This window comes from Haplochromis burtoni, unplaced genomic scaffold, assembly GCF_018398535.1.
Source record: "Haplochromis burtoni strain Fernald_Lab_line unplaced genomic scaffold, NCSU_Asbu1 Contig_148, whole genome shotgun sequence".
Classification (NCBI taxonomy): Eukaryota; Metazoa; Chordata; class Actinopteri; order Cichliformes; family Cichlidae; genus Haplochromis; species Haplochromis burtoni.
Genome location: NW_024582509.1, coordinates 1 through 18,796, shown reverse-complemented (window position 1 = coordinate 18,796; position 18,796 = coordinate 1). Strand labels below are relative to the sequence as shown.

Below are 18,796 nucleotides of genomic sequence, written 5' to 3'. Positions count from 1 at the left end.
GGAAGCACTACTCTTTAGTATTTAGAGAATTTCACCCTGTTTTGATGACTGCTGTGCAGACAAAGATTACTTCACTTGCTTAGGAATTTTTTGCAGGAAAGAAACCATTTGGTTGTGACGTTTGTAAGAAAAGATATTTACGAGTAGAGGATCTAACAAGACACCAGAGTATCCACACATAAGAACATTCAGTTGTTCTTAATATGGTGAAAGATTAAAATGTAAAAAACATTTCAAGACATACCTGAGGGAAATCATTTTGTTGTGATCATGTTAAATACCACCCTCTGGTTGTGATGAAAGATTAATGAAAATTTGTTGGGGGGTTTTTTAATTGGAAATTTTTACCATGACCAAATCTGTGTTTACTGTATGACAGTTACATATCTTAAATATGCAACATTGTTCAAAGCAAAGCTATAGTGGGAACTGATCTGGAAATACATATAGTATTTATTTTCAGTGTTAACTTTAGGGACGAATGACCAGAGCCTTTATTAAATCATACTAGAAACCTCTAGCTATAGGTTAACATGAATACACTAAGAGTGTACTCACACTGGGTGATCAGCTAACTTCAATGTGCTCGAGTTGAGATGTTCAGAACAACTGAAATGTGCTTGGACCTGTAGCAAAGCACAGTGTGAGCTCACCGTAAGGCTGTTAGTTCTCAGCATTAATAATGGCAAAGAAGCTCTATTAACATTAAATTTAATGTCGAATCAGTGACTAACATAACAATGTCAAATTGGCCTCGCCTGATTTCACCATGTCCAGATGTCCAGATAAATGTTCGCTTTGTTGGAAACTTTCTGCCTGGTTTGCTTAGAAAAAATAGCAAATATGACTTTGATTTATGCAGCTGTCACTTTAAAAGCAACGGGACATGTTTGGAAACACTGTTCATGAAAATAAAAGCTCTGTATGGGGGTTGAGAAGCAGAGCAGAGCACAATGAAGAGCTTTTTTTTCAGTTGTGATATTAAGCATACGACTTTAAATAAAATGTGATGCAAAGCAACTGCTGACTGTCTAAGAAATGTAGAAAAGTGATATAAAGTATGAAATACAGAAAGTTAATTGCATGCAGTTGAAGGCAAACATTTGCATTCATAAAATGTACTCTGATATTAATCAAGTCACAGCTATACAAACACATCTAACTAATATAAGACACAAACACTCCTGTAGCAGAAGAACACAAGATGATCACTGATGTATAATGTTTACACATATAAATTGCTGATATGTGATAGTCTTCTTTGTTCTATGTGTAGCAGTCATCTGACTTGTGTATGCACACAGGAGCTGTGAAACATGCTCTCCCTGTGTGCGCTTCTAGGGAGAAGGAGGAGATTCTTCTGTGGTTTGCTTGAGTAAATCGCTAAAGTTTTGTTTGATGATGAATTGCAGACATTGTGCTTTAAACGCTGAGGGTTTCTCTTACTTTGGCCTTTGTTATCAGGCCTTAACAGACCTTGTTCGGTTTCTATCTGATCCCGTTTCAAAGGTTCATTAAATAATATAAAAAATACTTTGGAGACTCAAAGTCTTTTATTTGGTTTCAGCTTTCCACCTCAACATTTATTATTTCTCCACACTGAAAACACAGAGAAGTCAATCAGAGACCAGGTTAGAAAATGTAAGTGAACCACTGCAGCAGTGACTTCTAGAAAAGCCTCTTGTAGACAGACATTCCAGATTTTCAGAGAAACATAGAAGATCAGTTGAAAAAGCTGCAAACCAGCAATTTCAAAAGCAGTCTGGATTTTAATTTAAAATTTGTGGAGTGTCTAAAAGGAACACCTCATGCCTTTTAGAGAAAAACATTTACCACTCTGCTGTTCATAAAATCTGCATGATTAGAATAGGTTTTACTTTGTTACATATCTATTTAGTTTTTTTTTAAATCTCATTTTTCTTTTGCTTTTTTTGCTTAAGTTTGACTTGTTTGTTTCTTGCTGAAATCTGATGACAGTATGAGAACTTCAGGTCATAGAGATAGATAGACAAATGTAGGATGGCAGTGCTGTTGGATTTTTACAGTAAAAGAGAGGCAGCAGAATCTATGACACTGTTGTTTGTCCGTTTCCTTGGATGAAACCAACTACATAAATAAATAAATAAAATATTATATTATATTACCTGTGTATAGTACTCGTTCATGGTGCTGCTTTTTTTTTATTATTTGGACTTTTGAAAGCCACTTCAGTGTCAATACCATTTTCATCAAAGATGCACTCAGGTCTGGGGACTTCAATTCTGTTTGTTTTACACAGCACCAAATCACAAGAACAGTCACCTCAAGGCGCTTTATATTGTAACGTAGACCCTACAATAAGACATACAGAGAAAAGCCAACATTCATATGACCCCTATGAGAAAGCAGTTTGTCGACAGTGGGAAGGAAAAACTCCCTTTTAATAGGAAGAAACCTCCGGCAGAACCAGGCTCAGGGAGGGGCGGGGCCATCTGCTGCTGGGGAGAGAGAAGGAAGACAGGATAAAGACATGCTGTGGAAGAGAGAGAGAGATTAATAACAAGTGTGATTTAATGCAGAGAGGTCTGTTAACACATAGTGAGTGAGAAAGATGACTGTAGAAGAAATATTGCAGCATAACTAAGGTAGGATTCAGGGTCAAGCAAGGCAAAAAGGAAAGTTTTAATCCTAATGTTAAAAGTAGAGATAGTGTCTGTCTCCTGAATCCAAACTGGAAGCTGGTTCCACAGAAGAGGGGCCTGAAAACTGAAGGTTCTGCCTCCCATTCTACTTTTAAATACTCTAGGAACAACAAGTAGGCCTGCAGAGCGAGAGCGAAGTGCTCTAGTGGGGTGATACTATGAGGTCATTAAAATAAGATGGGGCCTGATTATTTAAGACCTTGTATGTGAGGAGCAGGATTTTGAATTCAATTCTGGATTTAACAGGGAGCCAATAATGGGGAGGCAATATAGGAGAAATATGCTCTCTCTTTCTCGTCCCTGTCAGGACTCTGGCTGCAGCATTTTGGATTTACTGAAGGCTTTTAAGGGAGTTTTTAGGACTTCCTGATAATAATGATTTACAGCAGTCCAGCCTAGAAATTATAAATGCATGAGCTAGTTATTCACTCTAATACAGTATATTTCTAATTTTAGAGACATTGCGCAAATGGAAGAAAGCAGATTTTATTGTAAAAATAAATGGGGGGCTAGCAAAAAAGCTTGGGAACCACTGATCTCTAAGTGTTTCGTTCACTAGCAAACTGACCGGCCACTTTGTTAGGTTCACCTGTTCTACTGCTCATTAAAGCAAATATTTAATTAACCAGTCATAAAGCAGCAACTCACTGCATTTAGGCATGTAGACATGGTCAAAATGACCCGCTGCAGATGAACCTGAGCAACAGAATAAAGAAAAGCAGTTTAAGGGATTTTGAAGGTGATTGTTTGGCTTCTTAGTAACAGCTGGGAGTCAAATGTCACCTACCTGAGTGTTGTTACTGACCAAATCCATCACCTCATGACCACAGGGTTCCTATCTTCTGATGGCTGCTCCCGACATGACATACACCATGTCACAAGGTTTGAAAAACTCTGACTGGTGAACATGATATTGAGCACTGCACTCAAAATTATAAAAATGTTTCCATCAAGTTTGTCCAACCCAGTACTAACAAGGTGTACCTAATGAAGTGGCCTATATAGGGAGACATACGTTTTGTTCTTTTCTTTTCTTTTCTTTTCTTTTCTTTTCTTTTCTTTTCTTTCTTAAAAAAATATGAATATTATTTTCAGTATTTGACCACATTGAAGCATAATGCATAAAAACTGTTCAAAATTATAAGAAAATTATCAAAGAAAGTCGAAGAAAAAAAGAGCAGGCATTGATTTTTTTATTTTCTATTTACTATATTTAAATACATTTTAGGATTTCTGGGGAAAATATCTGATTGACTAATAACAACAGGAATATTTTTGTCAGCTGAATGCATTACTGTTCAGTAAATTACTGCGGGTGATGACGGGGGTAGGAACCGTCTACTGGGTGCACTGTGTTTCGGAGGGGAACAAAACAAAGGTCGGACAGACTAGCCGTGTGTTGTGTTTCGCTTGTAGAGGGATTTCTCCTCATTTCCGTGTCACGCATCTTGTGTTTTAGAGATTTGAGAAGTTACAATCAGAGGAAAGGAGGATCGTAAAGTAAAGGAGCGAAAACACGGAGATCAGAAATGAAACTCGCCCGGGAGGACCCCGCGGAAGACGGGCGGGCTGATGCTGCCTGTTTCCTCCTCCTGTACAGGTAAATGACCCTTCCTGCGAATATCTGACAGCAAACAGGCGTCCCGATTTTACCTGTATGGACCGGTGTTGTGCCTAAAAATGATCGTCTGCAAAAAGATGATTTCTGGTATATCCTTTATTTATCCAGTTAAAAAAAAGTCTCATTGACATTAAAATGTCAAAAAACGTAATCTGACCAAGAGGACAGCAGAAATGACAACAAATATAACAATAGTTCTGTAAACATATTTTAAGTTGACAAAAAAGTACCGGATTGGTTATAATGTAAGTACAATAACCCCGAGTTATAAAGATACTTGAAAATCAGTTTTTTTTTATTTAATTTATTTTTTTAACATATAACCGCTTTGTAAACCATATTAACCGAAGTCTATTTACCAATATACGTGAAGATGTTACACTTAAAGAAAGCATACAGAAACTTTGGAAATCAGTTTTTGCCATTCGATCACCTTTTGGCACAAGAAAAAGGTTTTTTTTTTGGAATTTATCCTCGTTATTTGTTCTTAAGGGACTCCAAACACAGTTGGTGTGTTTTATAACTAACACGTGATCTGGACCCAGGCTTAAACTCGATCCTGTGTTTGAGCCGAAACAAAGTCTTAGAGGATATTAGGGCAGTTCAGGGTGTTTTATTTCACTCTGTCCTTTTGCACAGATAACCGGCTGTTTATTGAAGAGTGAAAATTAAAGGTTTAATCACAGAAATGCTGCCATTGCATTCATATGCACCATATGAATGCAAATCACAAGCCAGTAACCTCACACTTTATATACGGGGTGGCTGTAGCTCAAGTGGCAGAGCAGGTCAGCCACTAATCAGAAGGTCGGTGGTTCGATCCCAGGCTGCCTCCTGGCTGCCAAATATCCTTGGGCAAGATGCTAACCCCACGTTTGCCTACTGGTGGTGGTCAGAGGGCCCGGTGGCGCCAGTGTCCGGCAGCCTCGCCTCTGTCAGTGCGCCCCAGGGCAGCTGTGGCTACAATGTAGCTGCCATCATCATGTGAATGAATGGGTGAATGACTGAATGTAGTGTGAAGCGCTTTGAGGTCCTTAGGGACTAGTAAAGCGCTATACAAATGCAGGCCATTTACCATACGCAGAAACACTAGAAATTAACTTTACAAAGTGCTTTGGGTGAGAATGAGAATTACAGACGTAATTTAAAGGAGATTACTGATTCTGCGAGCCTTATCTGCTCAGCAGGTTCTTTCAAAGTCGAGGTCACCTTTAGATTTTGGACCCGATAGGAGGGCCCTGAGGATCTGAGGCTGCGCGCTGGGTCATCTGGCATCAATGTTTTGTGCTAAATGTGAAAATGATAAGCAAGTTACACAAAAGTCCTGCTGAAAATCTTTCTATTTATTCTTATTGCTCATTAGTATTTGAAAACTCTGCAGAGAGCATCTCCAAAAGTTGATTCTGTTCATCTGGACGTAGCGTTTTGTGGGAGAAACGTTTCGTCACTCATCCAAGTGACTTCTTCAGTCTCAGCTGAACTGATTTTAGTTCATGAGCTGCACACAGACAGATTTGATCTCACGTGTAAAAAGTACCTGATTTATGATGTTTAAGACTTGTAAAGGTATCCATTATTAGACTAGTGACAAACATCTCTGCACGAATTATTCAGTTTCATTAACTTCATGCCATTCAGCATGAGAATGGTTCTGTTTCTACCATTTTCCACTCAACTTAAGAAACTTGTGAACTATCCTATTTCAAAACATTTTTCACATTGGGTTCTTTTCAAAAAATTAAAAAAGGGAACGTAAACACATTGTAGGCAACTTTAAAGTGAAACTATTTCTTTTGAGGTTTCACAGAAAAATAAAAATGAATGAGCTTGTCTGTGTTTTATTGCATGTATTTAATAAATCTTACTTGACACTTTTAACACTTAAAAGCAAACAGCTGTTTGTTTTTGCACATAAAATATTTCCATATATACAGGATTGGCACTTAAAAAAAATCGTGTAATTTTTTTTACGATCACTGTTTCTTGTCCAAGTGACAATTTATCTACATGTACACATAGGTTTCTTAGTGGTTATATTGAGTAACCGACTTATTATTGAGATTTGTGCAATCATAATTTCAGCCAGCTGTGAGGGGCTCTGCAGTGGAGATGCATCGAATAAAGAGCCTTCATCCTGATGACCACACACGCTTCAGGTCTGAGTCGGCAAAAGTCAGGAGAGATCTGGGTGAGTGACACCATAATAACATGACTGATTAACACTTAGTTAAGTGTTAATTAAGCATTATTAAAGAGTGAAGTGATAATTAATAATGTATACTTGTCACTAATCATTTTATACAGTAGATTTGTTTATTCTTTTTTAGAAAAGCTTTTCATTATTCATCAGAATTTTTTGAGTTGTTAAAACTCTTATTTTAAATGTAAATCACAAAGTGAGACTGCCTGATTACTACTAAAACTTATCAATGGCCTGATAATATCAGCTGAGTTATTTGCCAGCCAATCAGACTGACAATGGCTGATAAATCAAATGATCCTTGAAAGTTGAACAAGTAAAGAAGAGACAGGAGGAACACAGTTCAAACACTTTATAAGTGTTGCTGTTGCACAGACAGTCCACCAGAGGGCAGTCTGCATTTTTAAAAAATTAATTAATTAGCTCTAACCAGCACAGTGTCGGTGTCTGTTTTATGGATATCAAAGTCATTCCCCAATGTCCTCCAAAATCACAAATCAATTTCAAATTACATTAAAAAAATACTAAAGAAATTACAAATTTGGTATGGCTCTTTGCGACTACGCAAAGTGACAGTTGAGCATAATGTACAGATGTGTTTTAATGCTTCCTGCAGATGTTCAGCAGATGTTGCAGATTGAAAATGAAGTTCCCAGCATCCCTAATCTGGACCAGCAGGACTCAGACCTCCTTCACATAAAGAAGTAACAGGAGGAGCTCTTGATGACTCAGGAGGCAGAGCAGCTAAATGGGTTAGGGGACACTGAAATTACCATGGTCCCAATCACTGCTGTGATGAGTGAGGGTGATGAAGAGAAACCTCTGTTCTCACAACTTCATCAGGGACCAGCTGAAGCCAGCATAGAGGCAGAGCCTCGAAACAGCAGCTCAGCCAAACAGATAAAAACGGAAACTGTTGGAGGACCAGAATCAACCAGGTACCCAGATGTTTACAGTCATCTACATCCAAGTACTGATGGAAAGCCTTTAGAGACTGAAATTTGCATTGATGATGGTTGGCAGGAGGCTTTGTCCAATTCTGGACCTGAAGACAGTGACACTGTAGATTCACAGATGACAGAAAACACAGAAGAGAAACCATTCAGCTGTGATATCTGTGGACAGAAATTTAAGAGAGACTCAAATCTTAAGACGCACATTAGAGTTCACACAGGAGAGAAACCATTTAGTTGTAAGATTTGTGAACGAAGTTTTAGAAATCAGTATAATTTAAACCGACACATGAGAGTCCACACAGGAGAGCAACCGTTTGGCTGTGATGCTTGTAATAAACGATTTTCCCATCCAGGGTCTCTGAAGAGACACCAGAATGTGCACACAGGAGAGAAACCGTTCAGCTGTAGCATTTGCAATAAGAAATTTAGACAGAGGATTCATTTCAAGAGACATATGAGAGTCCATACAGGAGAGAAACCATTTGGTTGTGATGTTTGTTGTAAGAGATTTAACTGTAAGAGAAATCTGAAGACACACATGAGAGTCCACACAGGAGAGAGACCGTTCGGCTGTGATGTTTGTAAAAAAAGCTTTTCACAGCCAGGAATTTTAAAGAGACACATGAGCGTCCACACAGGAAATAAGAGTCTTCAGCCAGATCAAACCAGAGATCTCCGATTGGCTGGTGCCATATCTGCATGGCCCACATCACAGCTGGTTCAGACACAAGACACAAGAGATCTAGGTAAGTGACATACATCAGTCTGTCTATAATATACAACAAATATTTAATATGTAACTATGACCACTGTTTCCAGTGGAAAACACTTGGTTTTCTGTGTTTTGTTTTGTTTGTTTTTTTAAATTTGTATTAGATTCCAAAATCATTTGTGTAATATTAAAAACTTTAATAGGATTTGTGTCATATGTTTCCATAATTGTGTGTGTGTTTCAGCTACAGCGGCAAGACCTGGACATCTTGCAGGTGTCCAGGTCTTGCAGATTGAAGGAGAGGTTTCCTGCAGCCCTAGTCATGACCAACAGGATCCAGACATCCTCTGTATTAAAGAGGAACAGGAGGAACTGCTGGATGGGCAGGAAGAGGCTGACATCACCAAGGTCCTAATCACAGCTGTTCCTGTGAAAACTGAGGACGATGAAGAGAAGTCACAGTCCTCAGAACTTCATCAGAGATTATCTGAAAACAACACAGAGGGAGAGCCTCCAACCAGTAGCTCAGCAAAACAGATAAAAACAGAAACTGATAACTGTGGATTACCAGAAGCAGCCAAGAACCTGGATTTAAATATTAATTTACAACCAAAAACTGATGGAATAGTTTTAGAATCCTATGAGACCGATGTCAGTATTGATGGTGACGAATGGCAGGTGCCTTTGTCAGATTGTGGATGTGGGACTGAAAACAATGAGAAGGGTTTAAAGAAGAAGAAATCACTTGAGTCAGTAGTAAAAGGTAATGTGGACCGTAAAACCGCCAAAAAGAAATTTACCTGCTCTGAGTGTGATAAACAGTTTGTTTACAAGCAGTCTCTTCAGAGGCATGTGGCACGCCGTTCAGCAAAAAAGGCTTCGAACTGTTTGGTTAATAGTGCGTGTTTTAGAGGAAAGCAAAAAACTGCATCACAGGCCAGAAATCAAAGAGAAGCGAACCCACTGAACTGTGATCTCTGTGGACAAAAATGTACCAGTAAAAGAAATCTGAAGGCACACATGAGAATCCACACCGGAGAAAAACCATTTAGTTGTAACGTTTGCGGAAAAAGCTTTCGACATCAGTATACCATCGATAGACACATGCGAATCCATACAGGAGAGAAACCCTTTGGTTGCAGTGATTGTAGTAAACGTTTTGCACAGCTCGGCGATCTTAACCGGCACAAGGCCGTCCACACTGGTTTGAAACCTTTCAGCTGTATTGTCTGTGGTAAAAAATTTAGGCAAAGGAACCATTTTAAGAGACACATGAGAGTCCACACAGGAGAAAAACCGTTCATTTGTGATGTTTGCGGCAAAAGCTTTAATTGTAATAGAAATCTTAGGACGCACATCAGAATCCACACAGGAGAGAAACCATATAGCTGTGACGTTTGTGGTAAACGATTTTTAGAGCAAGCTATTTTAAAGAGACATGCAAGCATCCACACAGGAGACAGGCCGTTTGTTTGTGATAAGTGTAATAAAACATTTAAGTGTAAGAGAAATCTTACAGCACACATGAGAGTCCACACAGGAGAGAAACCATTCGGTTGTAATGTTTGCAGTAAAAGGTTTACACAATCTGGGATTTTGAAGAGGCACATGAGCGTCCACACTGGAGAAAAGAGCGTTCGCCTGGTGGAAGCCACCGCCGTGGGTTCAAAGTCCCCAAAACTGGTACCAGCCACGTCTGAAATGGTGCAGAGGAAAAGAAGTGTAGGTAAGTGACACACATTTGTGTAAACAATTTTTACTGTACATCAAGTATATTAAATCACTTTGTAATAGCACTGTCTCCAGTATGTTTGGGTGTCATATGGATTTTTTCCAATATTAGCTCTAACTGGAGATGAGAATTGAGGAACCGTTCCAAAATTCTTACATTTCACGAATTTTTAAACTTTTGCATATTGCAGTCAGGCTTCTGAGAGAACTGCATAACATTTGCACTGCCAAGACCTGCTACATGGACATGATGCCACTGGTTGACAAAGTGCTTTAAAAAACGCTTTTACTCATGTCGTGGAGCATAGGTGGCCACTGAGTAAATTCTGAATTTTGAGGTCACATTTAAATTGTAATTGTAAATATTTATTCCTTGATATACATACTAAAATATGAAACATGCAAATACCATCATATTAAATTGTGTTAGATGTGGGAAGCTAGATTTCTTAGGGAAAAAAAGAAATGTATTTCATGTCCAGTACTGTGCAGAAGTCAATTTCTTTATACTTTGCTAGAAAAATTGAACATGTGTGCAGGGGCTTATTGAAATATCTGCGAACATACATGAAAATATGAGACAAAACCAGAGTTTGAACAATTCTTACAGGCTTGAAAGTCAGTACTTGGCGTGACCATCTTTATTCTTTAACACAGCTTGAACTCTCTGAGGAAGCTTTCTGTAATTTCTTTAAGTAGTCTTCAGGAATAGTTCTTCAGGCAAAGAACAGTCAAAGCTTCTTTGCATGTTTCTGGCTTTTGCTCTGTTCTGCCAGGATGATCCCACAGCGCTCCAGTGGTGTTGAGGTCTGGGTAATGGCTGTAATGCAGCTCCAAACCATAGACAGAAGCTTCACCGTGTTTTACAGATGGCTCTAGACTCTCACCATTGTACCTCTCTCCTGACCGCCTCTGTATTTTCTGCTGATGATTTGATCAAATTCGAATTCCCTCCATCAGAACTGTTGCCACTAATTTTCAGTCCAGTTCTTGTGTAAATGTTGATACCTCAGCCTCTCCCTGTTTCCCTTCATTAACAATAGCTTCTTGACAGGTTCCCTTCCACAGAGATCATTTCTCATGAGGCTTAATAGAACAGTAGATGGATGTGCTGAAGGGTGTGTCAGCTATTATTTTCTGAAAGACTGGGCCTAAGCAGCATTCTGAAAAACATTTTGACCCAACCAGTTGCGGCAGATGGCCGCCCCTCCCTGAGCCTGGTTCTGCCAGAAGTTTCTTCCTGTTAAAAGGGAGTTTTTCCTTCCCACTGATGGTAAGTTCTTGCTCATAGGAGGTTGTCTGATTGTTGGCATTTTCTCTGTCATTGCCGGGTCTTTACCTTACAGTATGATGTGCCTTAAGGTGACTGTTTGACACTATATAAATAATATAATATAAACTGAATAGAAGTGCACATTAAAATATGCATATTGAAACTTGTTTTCACAGGGTGATAAAATCAGAATTGAATTACGATTTTACCAGTTATTTCCAAACTTCTTGAATTAGTCAATATTTGGTTGTTGTTTGGTTGTTTTTCCTGCAGATGTCGGGCACACAGAAGAGACTCCCTGTATCCAAGAGGACCAGGATCCAGAGCCCCTCCATGTAAAGGAGGAGCAGAAGGAACTTCTGGCTGGTTGCGAAGACAAGAAGTTATATTTGATGGAGGAGGTTAAAATCACCATGTACCCATTTACTGCCGTTCCTGTTAAGAGTGAAGATGAGGAGGAGGAGAAATCCAAGTTCTCACAGCTTCATCAAGACAATATTGACACAAAGCCTCCACCCAGTGTCCCAGCTGAACAGAAAACAGATGGGGAGGACTGTGGGGGACCAGAACCAGGCAAAAACACAGATCTCAAAAGTCATTTACAGCCACATAATGCTGGAACTGTCAGTATTGATGATAAATATGAAGATGATGATGATGTTGGTGACTGGCAGGAACCATTGTCAGATTCTGAACCTGAAACCGAAGAAAATGGTTAGCAGGAGATCAGGGCTCCTGAGTCTGGGATGTAAAAAAAATCCTTTTCCTGCTCTCGAGTTTGCTCAACTCAAGATGACAAGTCATGTAGGTGAAAGGGCTTCAAGCTGTTTGGTTTATGTGGATGAGAGTTTAATCAAAACACAAATTTTAAAGCACACCAAGAACCAAAAGCACTCAAATGGTAGTGCTTGCAGTAAAAGATTTGCACAAGAGGAGATTCAGTGTGCTATAGAAAGTCATTAATGTCAGTAATGATGAATTTTTATGTTAGCACATAACTTGCATCTAAATTATTTTTCTTTTTTTTAATCTTAAGTTGTTATTGTGTCCAAATTTGCTTTCATCATGAGTTCGAAAACACTCTCACACTTACCACTAGAGCCACCAAATGGGGTTTATTTTGATCCTTTGGTATTTTAAAAATGGCGTAGGCACGGTGAAGCAGGTACCAGTTCAATCTGCCTCCTCCCCACTATGGTTCTAGTGTTAATCACATCATATAATTTCATGACATTATTTGGAACTAGTCTTAAATATGCAATATTACACTAATTCTGCCGAGGGAACCAGTTTGGAAATGCTTAAGTATAATCTTCTTTCAGTGGTTTTCAGAAAACTGACCACCTGTCGTTATTGGAGGTTCTGGAAGCAGATAGTCTTTCTGTCATTGAAGAAAAGACTCAGTTTAATTTTTAGCTACATGATTGTCTTTTAAATTGCAACTTTTGGAGGAAGTTTGAATGTTCACAAAATAATAAAATGTTCTCAACTGTTCGTATTTGTCCTGATCAGTTATGAACTTGGGGCAGTTGATGTTTTAGTTGCCAGTGTCTGTTTCTTCATGAGGTGCGTTAGGACCTTTGCTCACCTGCCTCAACCTGAGACCAAAGTTAGAGAACTAATGTTTCCTCAAGGTCAAAGGTTAACTATATCATACTGTGAAGGACATGGATGTAACTGAAGCATATTTCATAATTAGAACATATTTTTTCCACAGTACAAAACATAAATATATATTTTTAAAAGATTGTCACTTGTCTCCCATGATATATGTTTCAGATGATGAAGCATAAAGGATGGTCCAGTTTATAAAGATAAAGGAGGTAATAAAGGAAGCACTACTCTTTAGTATTTAGAGAATTTCACCCTGTTTTGATGACTGCTGTGCAGACAAAGATTACTTCACTTGCTTAGGAATTTTTTGCATGAGGGTTCAAATAATGATAAAGAGTTAAAGCAAGAGACAAACACAGTTGCCCGATGGCCAGCCAAAGATACTGACGTAACATTTCTTTGTAATGATGTCAAACAGCCTGAAATTGGAAAACTATTCATCAGTTAACTATTTATTTAATATATTTTGTTCAGCTTATATTTAAAGTAGATAAGACACAAAACAGAAAATAAATGAAAAACAGTGAACCTGATCTGGCTGTATGTTGTCCTCAAACTAAAATGACTTCTTAGGATTTCTTTCGCCACAAAGACTGTTTTGCATGAATCGGAACTGGAGGTTAATTTTACTTTTTAAACTTTAACAATTATTTCTTCGTTCATTCCTCAGGAATCTTTTTGCGTCAGGAAAAAAACGTCTCTAGGAACCTTTTATTATACCGTGTTGTAAAGGGGAACAAAAAAATGTTGGACTGACGGGCAGGAAGCTGTCCGTCCTGAGACTGTGCGGAGCTTCCAGACGAGTTTTCATCCTCTCACCAGGGAAGCCTGCGGTGCCGAATAATAATTAGAATCGTTTTTATGGTATAACGAGGTTTTGAGACACTGAGACGGTAACAGTTCTAATTTAGCACGATAAATAAAACCGGGCGTCAGCTGTGGCCGCCAAACGAGCAAAAGCATGAAGGAGGAAAAGAAATACACGTTGGGGTCACCTCCTCCACCGGGACATAGCTGAAGAGGACTCACTTGTTTTCTGCTGGATAGGTACTTTATTCCCAGTAGAGTCAGCAGCCACACGGTCATGGATACGGCCAGCAGAAGAGGGCTTTTACACAAAAATATAGACCTGCTACCTGGACTAGAATTTAATTTTTAAAAGTTAACCTGTCAAAGGACCCAGAGCTGCTCTAAGGTATTGGCAGTAACAGTGATACAGTGAATTCATAACGTTTTGCAACTCTTGCCAGATCATCTCAGTTTAATCTAACATTTGCACTTTGACAGATGCACCAAGAATAACACAGAGTTAATAGTTTGGTGCACAGACCGGAGGAGTCATGGATATATCCATCGAACTTCTGATTGGTAATTGAGCCCCTCTACTGCCTGAGAATGAATGAGTAAATGTTCGGGTGGCTCATTTGTGTCATTGCAGCTTGCACCTGAAAATCACAAGTGGAGTTGCAATGTCTCGATTAAAGATCCTCCAACCGGACGACCCCAGAGGTCTCAGGTTGTGTCCCCTTGTATCTGCATCAGCTACATCAGGTTTGGGAGAAGCACAGGCAGGTGGGTGACGTTCATTTGTTTCATTAACATGTAACTCATTCTCTTGATCAAACAGCAGAAACTAAATTATAAAACACAACAATTAGTGTGTAATGATGCTGTATTCAGGTATTTGGTAACCACTTCAGAGGTTCATGGACAAGAGGATAAAATCTGTAGTTAGTAAAGAAGGTAAAGCTCCAGAAACACTTGGAGCTTGTCTTTATGGTCCATGAAACTGAAATTTATGAGCCAGGATTAGCTGTGTGATTCCAGTGTGAGTAATTTCTTTACTTAGTGCACTAACACAGTGTGTGAGACGATGTGCTTTGGTTTATGTTCTCGACCACTTCTCACTGAAGAGAATGCATAGTTATAGATAAATAAAGATTTTATTAATGCTACTCTGGGGAAATTCACAGCACTAGGCTCAGAAAGAAAATGTGAATTAGATATACTAGAAAAATAGTGTAAGGAAATTGCACAAAATGCAGTAATGCAGTCGGTAGTAACTGATCATTACTAAATGTGCACAGCGCATTGTGTTCTGCGTCCTGATTGGCTCTAGACCATTGTCAATCAATCTCGTACCGTGTCTCCTGTACCATACAGAATGCATTCGGCTTGTCAAAGTCTTCGATCAAAAACACAACAATGTAGACAAAACGTTTTTCACTGTCAAAGGCAGCCGCGGGTGCCTTTGGTTTCATTCTATAATACTGGACTTATTTTTCTACGAAGGTTTGAACTTTGAGAGTGTTTAAACAAGAGAGAAAAGTGTGAACATGTTCATGCCTGCCTGAGAAAAGTGTATAAAGCGTGTAGTGAGGGGTTTTACAGCCTTAAAAGATCTATACTAATTGTAAAAAAAATAAATAAAAAAAGTTGGCTACTTCGCAGATTTCACCTGTCACGGGTTATTTTTTAGAACGTAACTACCGCGATAAACGAGGGACCACTGTACTTTACTGTTTTTGTGCTAACATTGTTTCTACAAGCTGTTGAATCATATAGGATGTAGCTAGTTTTTCCACACACAGCTTAAACACACTGCTTCTGCAGTTTGGCTTAGTTTTTGTTCAGTAAATAATGACATTGTGTCATATGTTAGAAGGCTGTGCTTAAATGATTTTAGAACCTTGTAGAGAGCAGATGATTTTTTGTTTTTGTTATGTCTTGATGTGTAATACCGTAGAACAGGGGTGTCAAACGTGTTTTATATCAGGGGCCACATACAGTCCACTTTTATCCTAAGTAGCCCAGACCTGTAACACTCAACTTTCTGTCAATAAAGAACTTCTGCATTTAAATGTTTTTTTCACACGATAAAGAAAATTAATAATTGACATATGAAATTATCTTGCGGGCCAGATATAATTGTATCGTGGGCTGGATGTGGTCCATTGGCCCTAAGTTTGACATCCCTGACTTAGAACTAGAATTCTCGAAAAAAATGCATAGCTCCCAGCTTCCTGTGATGCACCTGTAATGTGTGTTTTCTGCAGATGTCCAGCAGATGTTGCCAGTTAAAGAAGAGGTTCCCTCGATCCCCAGTCTGGACCAGCAGGACATAGGCCACATCCACATAAAGGAGGAGCAGGAGGAACTATGGACTGGTCAGGAAGGAGAGCAGCTTAATGGTCTGGGTGCTGTTACTTTGAAGACTGAAGATGAGGAAGAGAAACCTCAAGTCTTAGAGCTTCATCAAGAACCAGCTGAAGATAACAAAGAGACACCGACTCCAGCCAGCTGCTCACACAAGCAGATAAAAGGAGAACCTGGTGGAGAGCTCTGTGGAGGACCAGAACCTACCAATACTTCATATCTAAACAGTCTTTTACAACCAAATACTGATGGAAAAGCTTCAGACTATTTCGAGAATGAAGTCACTGTTGATGAGGGTGATGATGATTGGCAAGAGCCTTTGTCTGGACCTGAAAGTGAAAGTAGTGATTGGAAGGAGAGCATGAAACATGACTCAGGTGTAAAGAGTGATAATGTGGGACATATCTCTGCCAAACAACCGCTCAGCTGCTCTGAGTGTGGTAAACGCTTTCAGTACAAAGGGTGTCTTCAGAGACATTATTCAACACATCATTCAGGAAAAAAAACTTCCAGCTGTTTGGTTAATAGAGTGAAGGAAAGTGTTGAATCGCAGACAAAAGTCCACGGTGGAGAGAAACCATTTGGCTGCAGTGTTTGTGGACAAAGATTCAATCAAAATGCAAATCTTAAGACTCACATGAGAGTCCACACAGGGGAAAAACCGTTTACTTGTAGCATTTGTGAAACTAGATTTAGACAGCAGTATAGTCTGGATAGGCACATGAGAATCCACACAGGTGAAAAACCTTTTAGTTGTGGTGTGTGTAGTAAAAGATTTTTACAACTGGGGGATCTGAAGAGACACAGAAGTGTCCACACGGGAGAGAAGCCTTTCGATTGTAATGTTTGTGGTAAAAGATTTACTCAGAGGATTCATTTCAAGACACATCTGAGTGTTCACACGGGTGAGAAGCCATTTGGTTGCGACATTTGTGGTAAAAGATTTAATCGAGTGGGCAATCTGAAGACACACAAAAGAATCCACACAGGAGAGAAACCATTCAGCTGTGAATTTTGTAGTAAAAGGTTTTCACAACAAGGTGTTCTGAAGAGACACAGGAGCATCCACACAGGGCTGAGCCCGTATGCTTGTGATCTTTGTGGTAAACGGTTTAATTATAACAAAAATCTTAACAGGCACATGATAATTCACACAGGAGACAAACCATTTGGCTGTGACATTTGTAATAAAAGATTTTTACAATTAGGGGATTTAAAGAGGCACATGAGAGCACACACAGGAGAATAATTACTTTCATGTTGTGGGGTTAGTGGGAAAGGATTTATCCTAAGAGGGAAATGCAAAAGTTGATTCTATTCATCTGGATGTAGCGTTTTCAGTGGGAGCAACATTTCGTCACTCATCCAAGTGACTTCTCCAGTCTCAGCTGGCTGCAGGTTTCCCCAACCTTATAAACAGTGCATTTGCACAATGACCGAAACTAGCACCACTGTGAATCCCAAAATACTGAAGAAGTCACTTGGATGAGTGATGAAAAGTTTTGTCCAGATGATCACAATCAACCTTTTGAGATTTACATACCTGGATGACTGAGCATGCATCGAGACAAGAAAATGTGAAGAGACAACAGAGATTGTACTGTACAGTAATCTGATCACAAGATGGAAAATGTATATTAAACAATCCATAGCTTTTGTCCCTCTGATAATTGCAAATAGTAATCATCTGTATCATCTTAGTCCAACATCAGGAATATGTTTTCACATTAATGTAACAGTATATAGCTTTTTTTTCTTTCACCTCCTAGGACCTGGCGTCCACATATGTGGACATCACATTTTGTATTTATACTCAATTTTGCTCTAAAAATGAATATCCTCATATGTGGCTCTTATTTTTCTAAGAAACAAAAATCAGGTGAAAAACATAATCTGGTAATCCTCTGTTTTTACATTCATCGGGTCCCAATCAGCCCAAATATCAAAGAGAAATCAAAAAAGCATGCCATGGAAGAGTTCAGGTCTTAGAAGGTTAAATCTGTCATTATGAGGCTGTTGTGTTCGTATTTTGTAACGGTGTCATTTTTTCTGTCTGTTAGTTTTTAAATTTGTTCCCTGTGAATTGCAATTTGATTGCTGCAACTTGTCAGGAATTTCCCCACACTAAACCAGATTTGGTTTACCACATTGACACTTCAAACTTTGGTGTGGCTCAGGGAACACAGTGTTTTAGTGCCCTCTATTGTCCAGCAGTCTGTGCATGATAAATAAAATATTTTTAATAGTTTTCTTTGGGTTTTTCTTTCTTTCTATTAATCCAGATGATGTGTCATTTTTATTTGATTGATGATAAAAAGGTTGTAATGACCTGGACCCTGAAAAGTGCACAGGAATGATTATATTGATAAAAGAGGCTTAAGGATTGACACCACAGACTAAACTATGAACACTGATCCGGGAAAAGCAGGACTGATACGTCTGAGAGCGTTTGCAGTTAAATTCCTCCTCTTGTGGGATCAGTGTCTGTTTAGAAAAAAAACAGCTATGGGTAAGAATGAAATGACAGAACTTGACTCTCTCTAACGGCTTGAAAACTTTACAAGAAATACTTAACTTCATTAAAGAAACTTTACTTCTGCATCAACCTTTGGAAAGGTAAGACTTGTGTTGGTGAGATTAAGCCATGTTAACATGGCTTTTACTATTTAATATTCTCTAAAATAGTAAATTCAATTTTTAGGTTAAGGTCGTAATATATTCTAATGGTTAGCACTCTGGACTCTGAATCCAGCGATCTGAGTTCAATTCTCAGTGGAACCTCATTTGGCTTTCTAGCACTTTGCTCCACAGGTACATTAACACACGCTAGCATCAGAGTTTAGATCTGGGGC

At 38.9% G+C, this 18,796-nt stretch overlaps 3 protein-coding genes across 6 annotated transcripts in view; all 3 read left to right on the top strand.

Moving 5' to 3' along the window:
- Window positions 1-1,534, top strand: part of LOC102293497 (gastrula zinc finger protein XlCGF57.1) — a 12,670-nt gene extending 11,136 nt beyond the window's left edge. The window contains exon 4 of the mRNA XM_014336767.2: window positions 112-1,534. Within this exon, the coding sequence (XP_014192253.1) occupies window positions 112-182 (71 nt within the window). The 3' untranslated portion in view covers window positions 183-1,534. The remainder of the gene's footprint in view (window positions 1-111) is intronic.
- A 2,520-nt stretch (window positions 1,535-4,054) lies between these two features.
- Window positions 4,055-13,167, top strand: LOC106632291 (zinc finger protein 271). 3 transcript variants are annotated; one of them, XR_006054854.1, is made up of 6 exons: window positions 4,055-4,281; window positions 6,385-6,490; window positions 7,119-8,204; window positions 8,415-9,896; window positions 10,956-11,174; window positions 11,448-11,589. XR_006054854.1 is itself a non-coding variant. In XM_014336762.2 (5 exons), the coding sequence occupies exons 3-5, from the start codon at window positions 7,226-7,228 to the stop codon at window positions 11,891-11,893; spliced, it is 2,907 nt and encodes a 968-aa protein (XP_014192248.1). In that variant the 5' UTR covers window positions 4,055-4,281; window positions 6,385-6,490; window positions 7,119-7,225; the 3' UTR covers window positions 11,894-13,167. The 3 variants fall into 3 exon arrangements, 2 of the variants coding, with proteins under 2 accessions (XP_014192248.1, XP_014192250.1); XM_014336762.2 differs by lacking the exon at window positions 10,956-11,174 and having other exon boundaries at window positions 11,448-13,167; XM_014336764.2 differs by lacking the exons at window positions 10,956-11,174; window positions 11,448-11,589 and having other exon boundaries at window positions 8,415-8,933; window positions 9,742-9,890.
- Window positions 13,168-13,721: 554 nt separating this feature from the next.
- Window positions 13,722-18,780, top strand: LOC102308934 (gastrula zinc finger protein XlCGF57.1). 2 transcript variants are annotated; one of them, XM_005932179.3, is made up of 3 exons: window positions 13,722-13,835; window positions 14,227-14,360; window positions 15,845-18,780. In XM_005932179.3, exons 2-3 carry the CDS (start codon window positions 14,258-14,260, stop codon window positions 17,191-17,193), a joined length of 1,452 nt encoding a protein of 483 aa, XP_005932241.1. In that variant the 5' UTR covers window positions 13,722-13,835; window positions 14,227-14,257; the 3' UTR covers window positions 17,194-18,780. The 2 variants fall into 2 exon arrangements, with proteins under 2 accessions (XP_005932241.1, XP_005932239.1); XM_005932177.3 differs by lacking the exon at window positions 13,722-13,835 and adding an exon at window positions 13,868-13,983.
- Window positions 18,781-18,796: the final 16 nt, after the last annotated feature.